The sequence below is a fragment of the Mus caroli genome, unplaced genomic scaffold (assembly GCF_978045245.1).
Source record: "Mus caroli unplaced genomic scaffold, Mus_caroli_1 scaffold_11, whole genome shotgun sequence".
Classification (NCBI taxonomy): Eukaryota; Metazoa; Chordata; class Mammalia; order Rodentia; family Muridae; genus Mus; species Mus caroli.
The window spans coordinates 52543611-52558941 of record NW_028227266.1 but is presented as its reverse complement, the minus strand read 5'-3'; the positions used below and the strand labels follow the sequence as shown (position 1 = coordinate 52558941).

The 15331-nt window shown below is 42.5% G+C and overlaps 1 protein-coding gene across 2 annotated transcripts in view; it reads left to right on the top strand.

Moving 5' to 3' along the window:
• The first annotated feature begins 248 nt into the window (after positions 1-248).
• Dmxl2 (Dmx like 2) overlaps positions 249-15331 on the top strand; it is a 150888-nt gene continuing 135805 nt past the window's right edge. For both annotated transcript variants that reach the window (XM_029481293.2, XM_021171445.3), the window contains exon 1: positions 249-598. In XM_029481293.2, coding sequence (XP_029337153.1) covers positions 512-598 — 87 coding nt within the window. In that variant the 5' untranslated portion in view covers positions 249-511. The remainder of the gene's footprint in view (positions 599-15331) is intronic.

The following is a 15331-nucleotide window of genomic DNA, read 5'->3' as shown; positions in this document are numbered from 1 at the left end:
GTCCCCCGGCTCCCAGGGAACTCCCGCACGTCTGCGCGCGCAACCGGCACAGAGGGTCCGCGCGTCGCAGCGCGCGCAGTTGTCCTGGAGACGGTGGCGCGCGCACGCGCACGCGCGGCGCCGAGAGCGCGGCTTCCCGTGTGAGCGCGTTCTTTTGCCTGCGCGCCGCGTCCCCGCGCCGGGCGCGCGCCGGCCTCTCCCTGGCGCGCGGCGTGACGACCTCGCACGCGCCCCGCTTGCGCGCTCCCCGGCGCCGCCCCCGCCTCGCACGCGCCGCGGCCCTGCGCCCGCACTGTGCGCCGGTGCGGCAGGCCGTGGGAGCATCCGGGCATTTCCGCAGCCGAGCGGCGGTCGGGCTGCGGCGGCCGGAGCCTCTCATGGCCGGGCGGCGGCCGGCAGACGACAGGCGAGCGGGGCGCTGAGTCCCGAGGACGCACAGGAAGAGCGGCTGCGGCCGGGCGCGGGACTCATCCTCCTCTGGCGCAGAGCTCATTCCAGCCGGAATCCCGAGATGCATCTGCATCAGGTCCTCACCGGGGCTGTCAACCCTGGAGACAACTGCTATTCGGTGGGCAGCGTCGGGGACGTCCCCTTCACGGTGAGCAGAGCTGGGGCCTCCCGTAGGGCTGCGAGCGACGAGCCCACCCACGCCCCCTGGGCTCTGGGCTTGGGCGGGGGTGGGGGAAGGATGAGGAATCACCGCCCTCGTCCGCCCGCCCGCCCGCCCGGTGAGTGCGCGGGTGGCGGGGATGGAAGGTTCGGGGCAGCCCCGGGGGCTGCGGTGCCGGGAGGGAGGTGTTGGCAGCGGCCGAAGCCCGGGGCGGCTTCCACCTGCTCCTGGCTGGCAGCGAACGGTCTTGGTCTCAGGGTATGGAGGCGGTGCTGCTCCCTGGCCTCTGGAGCAGCCTGCGGCTTTAAACGCGCCCTCAGTATCTTCCGAGGTAGAATTTTAGCACAAGGGAAGAGAAAAATCCGCTCTCTCCCTGAAAGAGTTAGAATGGAAGTCACCTTTTCATGAGTGGCCTGTCTTATCTAGCTCAGGGTTCCGTTTCGGTAATCCTTTCAGGTATTAACTTAATCTTTGCAAGCTAGTTTTTTTTTTTTTTTTTTTTAATTTTTTTAAAGCCTGAAGCAATGTTACATTTTAAGACTTTCCTTAGGTGTGTAATAAAAATGTATGTAAACATAGCGTTTTGGAAACCAGCACCTCCCTACACGACATAGACAGTTTCTCAGCCAGATGGGTGGGATTCATCAATCCTTTTTTGAGAAAAGGCTGATAAAATCAAGCTCTCCTAGAGATTATTTTGTAAGATTCACACGGATTAATAATGGGTTTTTTATATTAAGTATGTACATGGTCCTTCTTAGAAGGAATTGTATTAGTGAGACCTCTATTAAGTACATATTGATAATCATTATGCTTAATAAAATTGGATATTGCTTAGTAATATGCTTTTTAGACAACGGAATGCTTTGTAGACATCATTTGATTTGATGTCTACAGCAGCATGTTTGTAAAACTGCAGGAAAAATTACAGCAAAACTGCAGAATCATTATGTAGCACTGCATTCTGGAACACTTTATCTGTTTTTAATGTTTTGTGATTCATTAAAAATAAAACCCCAACAAGGTTGCTTCTTGGCCTTAATAATTTTAAGATGTAGTCAGCTCAGCATTGTTCTAGTTTTGAAAGAATACTTTTAAAAATAGGGTTGTTTGACATATTATTCTTTCACTAATCAGTGGTGCTGAGTTTGCTACACATGTGACTTAAAACATCAGTCTAGGGCCCTGTGACATGGCTTGCTGGATAAAGGTGCTTGTTACCAAACCTAGAGACTTGAATTCAACCCCCTCATGACTCACATGGTGGAAGGAGAGGACAAACTCATGTCAGGTTGCCCTCTAACCTCCATATGCTTACTGTGTATTCAGGTTTGCCCCTCCCCCACAACGAAAATTGTTAAAAAAATACCAGCCCAATAATATTAGCATAGGCTGGAGCTTGGTCTTTAAGTGTGTGGAGGCTATTTGAAGAATAGAGAGAGAAAACACACACACACACACACACACACAAAACCTTTGTGTCTTTCAGGAAAGGAGGAGGACCTACCGTAGGATCATAAGAGAGTTTCCTTCAAGAAATAAATCTGGATTTTTGATTATGGAGATTTTCCCTTGTGGGGTGCTGGTAGTTTACCGGGTCCATCTAAAAGTGAGGCACTAGCTGGGTGTGGTGGCACACACACCTGTAGTACTTAGGTGGTAGAGGTATGAATCTATGCTTAAAATAAATGAAACAACACCAAAAAAACAGTGTTTCTCTTAGCTCCCGGCAGAGCTGGTTTACAGAGTTAAACTAGATTCTGCCTGGAAAGGCCAGTCAGTGTAAGAACCATCAGTGCTTTGCAGGTGCAGGCAGGCCACAGGCCATCTGTGGCCATAGTTTCCATTTGAATTTATTCTGTCACCGAGTCTGATTGTGTAATGCCTACCAGATTCACCCCTTTCAGTGTCTGTACTCACCACCTTGTGTTAGTGTGGAAGCTTCCAAATGGGATGCCTTCCACTCATCCCAGCCGTTCATTGCTTCTCATAGCTGCTAGGGTGGTGGGTTTTGTTTTGTTTTGTTTTTTTGTTTTTTGTTTGTTTTTGCACTATTGCATCACGCCCCTTCCCGGGGAATATATAGTCTCTCCCGGTAGCTGTATAAAGAATCACTGTCAGATAGCCTACTACTTACTGTCTTTCATTTTGACTCTTTTCCTCACATTGATCCCTCTGTGACATAGTGATCTAACCAAAGCCCATATTTTAAAATATTTATTTTGTTTTAAATTATGTGTATGTGTGTATGCTAGTGTGTGGGTCTTTGCAGGTGAGTGCAGGTGTCCTTAGAGGCTGGAGGGGTCAGATCCATTGGAGTGAAGTTATAAGGGGTTGTGAGCCACCTGGCATGGATGCTGGTCACAGGCTTCAAGTCCTTTGCCCTTTATCCCTGAACTGTCTCACGCATCCTGCAGACTACATATTCATGTTCATTGGGACAGCCTTGGTTATTATTTTCTCAGCTATATCTTGAAAATTTTATTTGGTTTAGAATGCTGGCTGTGATAATCTTTTTTTTTTTTTTTTTTTTGGTTTTTCGGGACAGGATTTCTCTGTGTAGCCCTGGCTGTCCTGGAACTCACTCTGTAGACCAGGCTGGCCTGCCTCTGCCTCCTGAGTGCTGGGATTAAAGGTGTGTGCCACCACGCCCGGTTTTGGCTGTGACAATCTTATTTTGACCCCTTGGCAAGCTCAAATAACAAATCTATTTGCACACGTTTCATTTTAGTAACTTAATTATGAAAGCCACGTTCCAGTTACCTCGCTGTGAACTAGAAATGATCTTCTGGGCACTATGAAACCATATTTGCTTAAAGATAAAATTGTTTCCAAGCATTCCAGAATCAACTAAGAAATGCCTCAAAAACTATATATGGTAAAGATAAAATTGCAGAAAATAAAGTCTCTTTGCACAGAGCATGTCAGTTGACTTTATAGTTTATGTTTGATAAAGAAGCCTTCAGTTCTGATCAGGTGACTGAAGGACTGCCAAGCATGGCTGGAATGAGTCTTGTGACGATTCATGTGGTGGGCTTTGTTTCTTCTTAACAGCCTTTCTGTACTGTTTGTGTGTGCTTGTACATGTGTGTTTGTATGTGTTTTCCTCTAGGTGCAGGCGGTATAGAAGGAAAGTCTGCTTTGTAGCTAGCTAGTGGTTGTTAGTTAATGTGTTGCCTGATGTATTTGGGATCTTTTCAAAATAGAATAGATAATTTACTTGGAATCTATAAACTGAAAACAATTGAAGATGAAAATTGTAAGTTTTTCAATGTTTGTGACATTGTAATAATGGAAAAAGAGCGCACTGTGTAGTTCACTGCATGCCTTGGGAGCTTGGTTGGCTGGCTGTGAGTGGCTGCTTGGCGATGTCATGATGTCCCGGCTTATGCTGTGTGGACATGGTGAAGCTTGTGGTGTGTGTGTCCAGTGATGTGTCACTTCATAGGTGATGTGTTAACTGGGATGGTTTCCATTTGTGTCCTGCCTGTCAGATGGCAGCAGCTTTTATTCTCTCATCATCCAACTGTGACTTTGTAAGTCTATTTTAAAATGACATTTTTTATACCATTCTTTAAAGCATCACCTTTTTTATTTTTTATTTTTTGGTTTTTTGAGACGGGGTTTCTCTGTGTAGCTCTGGCTGACCTGGAACTCAGCCTGTAGACCAGGCTGGCCTCGAACTCAGAAATTCGCTTGCCTCTGCCTCCTGAGTGCTGGGATTAAAGGCGTGCGCCACCAGTGCCCAGCTTAAGCATCACCTTTTTAAAATCAGTCTGCTTGTGTGTGTGTGTGTGTAGGTGTGTGTGTGTGTGAGAGAGAGAGAAAGAAAGAGAGAGAGAGAGAGAGAGAGAGAGAGAGAGAGAGAGAGAGGTGTGTGTGTGTGTGTGTGTGTGTGTGTCATAGTTACTCTGAAGAAAGTTAGACCCTGGGTAGTCCAAAGGCGATGTACCATGTCTGAGCCTTATTGTTCCTTTAAATACTCTTCAGATGAGTGGATGATCTGAGGCTTCTAAAATTAGACATAGGTTTCTCATTGTTTATTTTGCTTTTGAAAACATAGTCTTTCTATTAAAATAATGGTAATACGTGATTATTAATATAGCTTTCAAATTCACCATCTGTCCCTCGAGAGAGTCCTATGTATATTTTTAAATATATGAGGGCAGTTGATGTTATTTCAGCTTCACATGAGTTTAACACTTTGATCCAAGTTTACAAAATTAGTCATTTCCTTTCTTAGGGTATTTAAAATATATTGGTAGATTAAACACGGCGAACAAATAGGCAGATAGGCGAGACTCTGTATGGTTTGGGGAGATCGGTACTAAAATTCTCCAAAAGCAGGAGCAGCAAAGGCCAAGGATGGAGGAATACAAAAGCTGGTTAGTCAGTGGGTCCTCCTCATGCAGGAATTGTTTTTCCTGTCAGCCACAGGGCTTCATTAAGTAGCAGGTACCCTCCGAATGTTGAAAAACACGGTTTACAATGTTATTCATAGCCTTTTGTTGTTGTTTTTTTGAGATAAGGTCTTGCTGGCTAGCTTAGACCAAATTTGAATTTGATCCTCTTACCTCTGCCTTTGGGAGTACTATGATTACGGACATGTACCACCATGTTTGGGCTGCAATTAAAAAATAATTTTAACTAATATACCACTAAAAAGTTGGTCTGAATAAAAACCGGTTCCTTTAAGAATTAGAAGGTCTCTTGTGAGACAATGCTGGGGCCTAGCAAACAGAAGTGGATGCTCACAGTCAGCTATTGGATGAATCACAGGGCCCCCAATGGAGGAGCTAGAGAAAGTAACCAAGGAGCTAAAGGGATCTGCAACCCTATAGGTGGAACAACAATGTGAACTAACCAGTACCCGCCCCCCTCCCCCAGCTTGTGTCTCTAGCTGCATATGTATCAGAAGATGGCTTAGTTGGCCATCAGTGGAAAGAGAGGCCCATTGGTCGTGCAAATTTTATCTGCCTCAGTACAGGGGAACGCCAGGGCCAAGAAGTGGGAGTGGGTGGGTGGGGGAGTTGGTGGGGGAGTGGGCGGGGGAGCGGGTGGGGAACTTTTGGGATAGCATTGGAAATGTAAATGAAATAAACACCTAATTTAAAAAAAGAGAGAAGTAAAATTCTACTGAATCTTAAAACAAAAAACAAAACAAAACAAAAGAATTAGAAGGTAGGGGCTGGAGGGATTGCTTACCAGTTAAAAGCAGACTGTTCCTTTAGAAGACCCGGGTTCAATTCTAGCCCTTACATAGCAGTGCTCTTTCCCTCCCCCACCTCTGTGTGTGTGTGTGTGTGTGTGTGTGTGTGTATATATACAACTGTCTATAACTATAGGCCCACAGGGCCTGATGTCTTCTATCCTCTGCCAGCACCAGGCATGCATATGGTTCACAGACATGTGCATGCTCAGTCAAAACACCAATACATATAAAAATAAATTAAAATACAAAAAGTTAGAAGTTAATGTTATACTATAGAGTAACATTTTAGTATTAGAATTATGACAATTTAATAGTTTAATATTTAGAGAAGTAAGAGCTTTATTTCAAGAAATAACCTGTTTATACATTTAGCACATGTTTGTTGAATATGTAGGTGACTAGACTCTGTGGAGATTAAAAACCCCAAAGGACATAGCCCTGACTCAAGGGAGACAAGCAGAGAAGTGTAGAACTTAGACATCTAGAAGTGTTAAATATGTCATCCACAGCTGACCAGGCACTTCTTGTGAGGACTCAGGAGAAATGAGAGGTTAATCAGAGAGTTGGATAGAAAAATGATCCTGACTAGCTGGTTATTAATAGGTATGGCACCTCATGTATCTGTTGACTACCTATGCTTAGAGTGAGGGGGAAGACAAGTCAAAGATTTAGAAGGGATTTCTCTTCCAAGAGAAACTGGCCCCCTTGCTTTTGCAATGTATGTTTTTGTTTGAGTTGATAGGAGGTAATATTTCAAACATTTAGAGTCACTTGGTATGTAAGTATGAATTCTAAGTCCCTTCTAAGACCTTGTGTAGATAGTGGGTGTTTTAAAAATTTTTTTAGAGAGGGTTTCACTATGTAGCTCTTGATATGTAGACCAGGCTGGCCTTTAAGTCACAGAGATCTCTCTGCCTTTGCCTCCTGGGTACTGGAATTTAAGGACTGTATCACCACACTGGGCCCTGGTGTAGCTTTTGTACTGATGGAGGAAAAGATTAACAGTTTTCTAGAAACTCTGGTGTGGTTCTGAATGCCTTCCTCCACAGTGGGAGTCAGTGTGCAAGTACTTGTATGATCTTGATAAAAATCACCTGATCATTTTTATATTTTTCATCTGTAAACAGAAGTTCTTGAATTAGGTGCTCTCTATGTGTTTAGTAAATTCCTTTAGACATTTTTTGGGGCCAGAGTTAAGATGCCAGCACTATAAATGGTTGTGGTAAAGTCCAGGTCTTAGTTGCCTTATCTCAAGGGACCCCGTAGTGTGGTGCTCTACAATTTCAGGCTTCAGAAAAAGCCCATGCAGAGAATTTATGAAGCAGTAGGTTCACAGCTGCCAAGGAGCTCCCTCCTCTTCCTTTAAAAAAATACTACATTACTTAATTTAGTGTGTGTGTGCTCGCGCACGTGCGTGTGTGTGGACACGCATGTGCCATGACGTGCATGTGGAGGTCAAAGTACAACTTGTCGGAGTTGGTTATCCCTTTCTACCATGTGGTCATCAGACTTGGTGGTAGGTGTCTCTGCCTGCTGAACCATTTCACCCCCACTTCCCCTTCTTCTTGCTGGGTTGCTCAGGCTGTTTTTCAACTGGCAATTTTCCTATTTTAGCCTCCCAGATGCTGGGATTACAGCTGTGTCCCACAAGCCATTCTTGGGAAAATCTAGAACAGTGGTTCTCAACTTGTAGGTTAACCCTCACACAGGGGTCACATATCAGACATTTTTGCACTGTCAGATATTCATACTACACCTCATAACAGTAGCAATATTACAGTTATGAAGTAGAAATGAAGATAATTTTATGGTGAGCGTCACTACAACACGAGGAACTGTGTTAAAGGATCTCAGACTCTTGGTACTTGATCATCAGAAGGAACACAGAATGTTGGTTAACAACCATAGTAAACGAGTCATGCTTGGCTAATTAAATTTCTTCAGATGATAGAAAGCAAAGCATGATTTGTCCATTTTTAATTAAAAGATTATTTTATATGTATGAGTGTTTGCCTGCATGTATGTTTATGCATCACATGCATGCTTAGTACCCAAGGAGGCTAGACAAGGGTGTTGGATCCCTTGAATCTGATGAGTTAGAGATGATTCTATTCATCTTTTACTCCCATGGGAGCCGCCGTGTGGGTACTGGGAACTGAATCTAGGTCTTCTGCAAGAGTAGTCAGTGCTTTCAATGGCTGAGCCATCTCTACAGTTCTATAGGTTTTTTTTTTTTTTTCAAGTTTCTTGGGTTTCAGTATAAATTTTGGGGTTTTCAATTTTAGAGTTTTAATCTGGAATTCTTTAATTTATACTGTCAATTTATAAGGCTGCCACTAAGGAAGAGATACAACTTCTACAGGTTGTATGACTCTTTTTTAAGGGATAACTCACTGTAATCCTAGGAGTTGATGTATGTATACATGTCAGTTTCCTGTGCTTCTGCTCCCCTTCTTGTCTGAGTTTAGGCTTCTCAGATGTCCCTAATCCCCACACACTTGACAATAAACCTTCTCCCGATAGAGAAGTCAGTGCTATAAAGGGCTTTCTGAATAGAATCTGACACTCAGTGAATATGGTAATTTGGTGAGGTGACTTAAAGGACAAATGGTAGTTTCTTAGAGGAGCACGAGCAGGAGGAGAAACAGCAGCAGCAGCAGCTCCTCTTTCTCCTCCTCCTCCTCTTCCTCCTCCTTTCCTGTGTTTCAAAGATTGATTTATTTATTATAAGTACAGCTTAGCTGTCTTCAGACACTCCAGAAGAGGGCGTCAGATCTCATTACAGATGGTTGTGAGCCACCATGTGGTTGCTGGGATTTGAACTCATGACCTCCGGAAGAGCAGTCAGTGCTCTTAACCTCTGAGCCATCTCTCCAGTCCCCTCCTCCTTTCTTTTTCTTCTCCAAATAGATGCATTTTCTTCCCATCCTCTAAATTTTGATTCTTTCCAGATATAATAGTAAATTACACTAAGTTATAGTGATGTTTTTCTTCTGCAACTTTAGGAAATCTGAGGTATTTGGCATGTACAGGCACAGGCACTACCCTACTCCCAAGAAGATGAAAACAACAAACCCAAACTCAAAGAACCAGCACATGAAAAGTTTGGTTTACTTAGTTTACAAACATAGGTAGCTTATACAGTAGCCATAATCCAAGAACGGAATAATTACTGGTTCTGGTTGTACGGAGCTGTACAGCTACTTGGGAGACTAAGGCATGAAGAAGACCATAACTTTAGGGCAACCTAGGCTGCAGAGTGCATTCAAGGCTAACCTGGGAAACTTAGTGAGCCTCTGTCTGAGAGTAAAAAGTAAAGCGGGCAGACAGCTGGGCTCACTGTCAAGGCTGAAGAAATGCATCACTGTGCACAGCTTCTTCAAATGATATGCACATGCAGGTAAAATGTGCACCTGCTAAAGCCCTTTGCCTCACAGTTAACTCCATTTTTACTTATAAGTCGACTTGATAAACCAGAGGTAGATATTTAAAAAATCAAGCTACAATTAGAAATTTGGAAAACTAGACTTGTATAATGAACAACATAGCTTCCCACTTTTCTTTTGAGATCAATGATGCTATAAAAGTATACAACTGCCGGGCATGGTGGCACACGCCTTTAATCCCAGCACTCGGGAGGCAGAGGCAGGCAAATTTCTGAGTTCGAGGCCAGCCTGGTCTACAGAGTGAGTCCCAGGACAGCCAGGGCTACACAGAGAAACCCTGTCTCGAAAAACCAAAAAAAAAAAAAAAAAAAAGTATACAACTTTTTTGGCTGGCCTGGAACTTGCAGGGATCTTCCCACCTCTGTTTTCTAGTGATGGAATTACAGATGTATACCTCCATGCCTGGCATAAAGTATAATATTTTGATATCGTATAGTAAAATAGGTTAATATTTAGAAGCTCTTCAGAAGCTGGCATAGCAACATAAAATTAGATGGGCAACAGCTATTAAAGGTTTAAAAAAAGATACATGGATTCCAGTGTACACAGAAAAGTACCACAGATAACCTTTGGCTTGACTAGCCTCTGGGAATCTGTGTACTGGAATATTCTTACTATTGGTAAATTTAGTCTGAATGCCTAGGGTCTTGAATCTTACTCAACACTCTGTCTAGATTGTTTGTTAGAACATATGAATTATAATTTATAAACTTGCGTTTCCCTTCTGGGAGGCTAGGATTATTGTGGCTGTTTGTGCATGGGCAGAAGGCTGGTGTAACAGCCCTAGGCTTTTAGTCCTAAATGCATGTTCCTTGGGAAACCACCTTACATATGCTGTGGAGGAAGAAAGAGTGCTGCTTGTAACTCTGAGGGGGAGAACCTTGGAAGTCCACATTTCCCAGGCGTATCTACCTGTGTTGTCCTACCTTTGATGTGGCATTTCTTTATTTTAATAAGCTGTAACCATGATGGTTTCTGTTTCTTAGTTCATCTTTGTCCATGTAGGTGGTCATTTCCACAGTGATATGAAAATTTTCCTGATGACTTCAGAATATGCTGATGTTTGCCTGTAACTCTAACATTTGGACAGACAAGTTGCCTGATATTTTCTTACCTACATCTCACTTTTAAGATACTATAATTTATCATTTGGGCATTGTAGCATCGCAGTCCTAGCATTGGGGAGGCAGAGGTCAGTCTTGTCTACATAGTGAGTGGTCAGCCAGAGTAATAGTAGGGGCTAGTGTGTTGGCTCTATGGGTCAAGGAACTTGCTGCCAAGCCCAGTCCCCTGAATTTCTTTCCCTGGACCCTCATGGTGAAGAGAGAACTAACTCCCACAAGTTGCTCTTTGATCTTTATACAGACAGTGGCAGACATACTACATAAAAAATAAGGACATAAAATATAAAGAAGATACAAAAACCATTAGGAAAGGCTGTTAAAATATTTACCCATTTCCATACAGAATCTGTGACGTCAGTTAAATCATCACAAATAGAACGTGAGAGCATACATGGGAACTCAGCTGTCTTCTTCATTTCTGTAGTTTTTAGGAATATGTGTGATTACTTGGGAAGTGCCTCAGATCACTATTAAAGAAAGGGCTGCCAGGTAGGTGGATATAATACAATTGGAGATGAAGAATGTATAACTGTACTTTCATAGACTTTGGTATTTTGGCTAAGGTCTTTGAGAATTTAGACATAGAAGCTGTGGAGACCAGTGCGTCCTCATTGCAGGCCCTCTGCAATGACCCTGATGGAAGAGGTGTGCATGCTGTTGACTAGAAATTCCTACCCCCAACTCCTTCAGGAGTGCCCACCTTGTTGTGTTTGTGCTTTTGAGACAAAGCACACTGTAACCCTCGCTGGCCTTTCCTTGCTCTGTTGTTGAAGCCTGTGCCTGTGTGGTACTCAATGGTGATTCTCCTGTCTTAGCATCTCTGCATCTCTGGTTCTCTAGTGCTGGGATTTCAGGTGTGTGCCCCATGCCACCACCGGTTTTTGTTTTTAATTTTTATTTTTTTAAGACACACCAGAAGAGGGCATTAGATCCCATTACAGATGGTTGTGAGCCACCATGTGGTTGCTGGGAATTGAACTCAGGACCTCTGGAAGAGCAGTAAATGCCATCTCTCCAGCCCCTATTTTTTATTTTTTGAGGCAGGCTTTTCCATGTTACCCTGACTAGCCTGAAACTCAGTGTATAACCAAGTTGGCCTTGAACGTGAGGTATTCTCCCATTTCTGTCTGAGTACTGGGATTACAGACGTGCACCAAAAAGCCCTGATCTCTCTAGTTACATAGTTCAGTTTAAGGGATCATGGAAGATGGTGTTAGAAACTGTATCATCATTCTGCTTTCTGTCTTTCCAGGCTGCTCCCTTCAGGTTTTCGTTGCATTCCCTGCCACAGTTCCGTGTTTTCCTTACAGCTGCGTTCTGAATATCTTTAGTGTTTCTTTTAGCTTTACTTTTCTTTGCTCAGGACAAGAGACACATAAGTAAAAGCAAAATTAAGGCAGGTATTATACACACCTATAATTCCAGCTGAGGCAGGAGGATCAAGGGCAGCTTGGTTTATCTAGTGAAACTGTCTCAAAAATAAACAGGAAATTAGGGGTGGAGAGCTGGCAGTTGAGAACACTGGCAGCTCTTCTAGAGGACCTGGATTTAATTCTTAGCATCTACCTGGAGCTTACAACCACCTGTAATTCTGGTTCCAGGGGCCCTGATGACCTTGTCTGGCCTCCTCGGGCACCAGGCACTCATGATACAGACAGACAGACATGTAAGCAGAACACATAAAAACAAACCAAGACAAAGAAATTGAGAGAAAATGTTTTTGGCCACTTTTTTCTAATAGTAGTTTTATATCTGAAAAAATTGTTCATTCCATTTTTTTTAAGTAGCCATTTTATTCTTTTGAGTTTTTCTTCTTTTAACTAAATGTTTTTGTCACTCATTTTAAAAATGATAATTACTAGTGCTTAGTCATTGCCGTTTCCCTCCGTGCCTAGGTCATTTTATCACTCCACCTTTCCTGACTCCTCCTTTTCTCTCTCTGTCTCTGTCTCTCTCCCTTCTACCCTGAGGCACCTAGTTATTCTGCAGGACAAGTGTTTGATGATCTAAGCCCAAGAGAACAAAAATTTGAGGCCAAAAGACAACATCTAATGTTTTATCCATGCTGACCAGTCCCTGGGGCTCATTTTACTGTGATTTACGTTAGCATTTTTTCATAATTAGTACTTTGAATAGCTTATTCTTAGTGCTGACATGCAAAGTAGTTATTTACATTTTGTTTTCTACTGTCCTACCTTTTAGAGAGAGTGCAGACAAGCTGGAGTCAGCCGGTTTTGTAATGCTTAATTAGAACAAATTAATTAATTATTACATATTTGCTTTTCAAGGTCTCATGTTTCCTTCAGCTGTTACTAGCATTAGTAAACATGTTTTCTTTGTCAGAAATATAGGAGTATTTTCAATTATTTATCTTTTTAATTTTAGGTTTTTTTTTTTTTTTTTTTTTTTTTTTTTTTTTTTTAAGACAAGAATCTTAGTCTGTAGCTCTAGCTGGCCTGAAACTCAATGTATAAGCCAGGCTAGCAGTTTTTCCGTCTTAGCCTCTCACTGCTGAGATTATAGATTTGAACCATACTACTTGGCTTACCTTCTTAACTCAGTATTTAGAAATTTGTTATAGCTCCATGTATTTTGTTGTTAATATAAAATTGGCTAGCTTTTGACCAGTTAAAAATTGTAAAACTAAAAATATTTTTAAAAAAATTATGAAAAAACCATTCTTTAGATTTGCATTCTCTCTCTCTCTCTTTTTTTTTTTTTTCTTGGTTTTTCGAGACAGGGTTTCTCTGTGTAGCCCTGGCTGTCCTGGAACTCACTCTGTAGACCAGGCTGGCCTTGTACTCAGAAATCTGCCTGCCTCTGCCCCCCGCCCCCCCCCTCAAGTGCTGGGATTAAAGGCGTGCACCACCACTGCCTGTCGAGAGAGAAAGCCCTGGGATGGAACCCAGCTCATGGAAAGCATACGCTCTGTCACTGAGCAGTGCCTTAGACCTAAGAAAGGGTTTTATTACTACTTCATCAAAAATATATTTTCTTTAGAATGTCCTACCTAACCTATCTTTTTCTGGCAGTAGGTTTTTATCTTTATAGATCTCAAGTTTTCTGTCTTGCTATTTTCAAGTGTTCTCTTAATTTTGCATTCCTCATGTTTTCTGAACTGAAGGTGTTTTGAGTGCCACACATGGCACCGTGACATAATTTGCTGCACTCCTTTCCTCATTTTGGACTTAGGATAAATCTGTTTTGCCACTTAGCATTCTTGAGTGGACATTCAGCCATTGGAGTGATTCACATTAGAAGTAAAGTATGTTTTTGGAATGTGGAGAGAACTTTTAGGATTTTGGAGACAGGGTCTCACTATGTAGCTCTGGCTGGCCTGAAACTTTTTTGGTGTGTAGACAAGGCTGTTTTTGAACTCACAGAGATTAGCCTGCTTCTGCTTCCCGAGTGCTGGGATTAAAGTCATGTGCTCCTACACCTGGTTGCTTTTACTATTTTTAATTGTGTGTGTATGTGAGTGTATGAATATGTGTGTGTGTGTGTGTGTGTGTGTGTGTGTGTGTGTGTGCATGAAAGAGAGAGAGAGGTGGGGGAATGCGAGTGTATGCATACGTGAGTGCAGGTGTTCAAAAGTCCAGAGAGAATGGATCCCCAGAGCTGCGATTGCCTTAGTTGTGAGCCCCTGTGGATGCTGGAAGCTGAACGTGGGGCTTTTGTAGTTATTATGGCTAGAAAAACAAATGGTTCTTAACTGCTGAGCCTTTTAAACCTTTAAGCTTTTCTTCAGTCTCCTTAATACAGAGGGCATCACCACATGGCAGTCATTTAGATCCTTACTAATATTTGCAGTAGCAAAAGACAGGAAACAGATTAATTACAGCAAAACTATAAAATGGCATAATATGCACTTGGTAAGAAGAAGGTTGACCAAGGGTGATAGGCATAGTGATGTGGAAGGGAGAGGTCAGGAGGCCTTAACCCCACGCAGAGAGCTACAGGCCCATAAGGGGGGGTTGCTGAGAGGAAAGACGGTCTCCCCAAGGGGAGACAGCGATTGGTTATGTAGAACCAAGTGGCCAGCCCTGAAAACATACACAGGTAACATTATGTGGACAGAATGGGTTCCATTTATATATTTACAACTATATATAAGCATTTATATACTTGGAAATATATATGCACACACACACACACATATATATATATACACACACATACACACACATACATATATATATATATACATCTATATAAAAATAATTAAGGAAAATAGCTCATGAATTTGAATGAGAACAAGGAAGGGAGGAGTAAGGAAAGGTAAGGGGAAAATGATTTAATTATAATCTAAAAAATTTAAGCACTGAGGTTCTGGTTTAAATTAAATAGCTGCAAATAAGACAATTTATAACCCATTAGGCTGGGTGGAAAATTGTTTCCAAAAGCAAATAAGCAATAAATCTGATATCTGCCTATAACTCACAGTTGATAAGACAGTAGCTAGAACTCACTAGCATTATATATGATTTGGGTTCTGAGTAACTAGGGAGTGTTAGATCTGTGACTGTAGCAGCAGATCTCATTAGGAGAGTCTGTTGGCTTCTTAGAGGGCAGTGGCTTCTCTGTCGCTTGCTGTGGATGCCTTAAGTTCTTTGGAGTCTCACTTAAGAATTTCTTTTCTCGAAGCGTGACAAGAGTACGCCATACTTAAAAACTTACTCATTTACCTGTGCTTAGTTTGTGCTGGGTTATTTAATTGCACTTTCCAGCATCATGCTTCCTCCTTACAAATATGATATTCTTTATTGTTACACTAAGGTGTTGATCATATAATACCCATGGAAGGAGTTAGGGACAAAGTTTGGAGCTAAGATGGAAGGAAGGGCCATCTAGAGACTTCCCCACCGGGGGATCCATCCCATGTACAACCACCAAACCCAGACACTATTGCACATGCCAGCAAGATTTTGCTGACAGGACC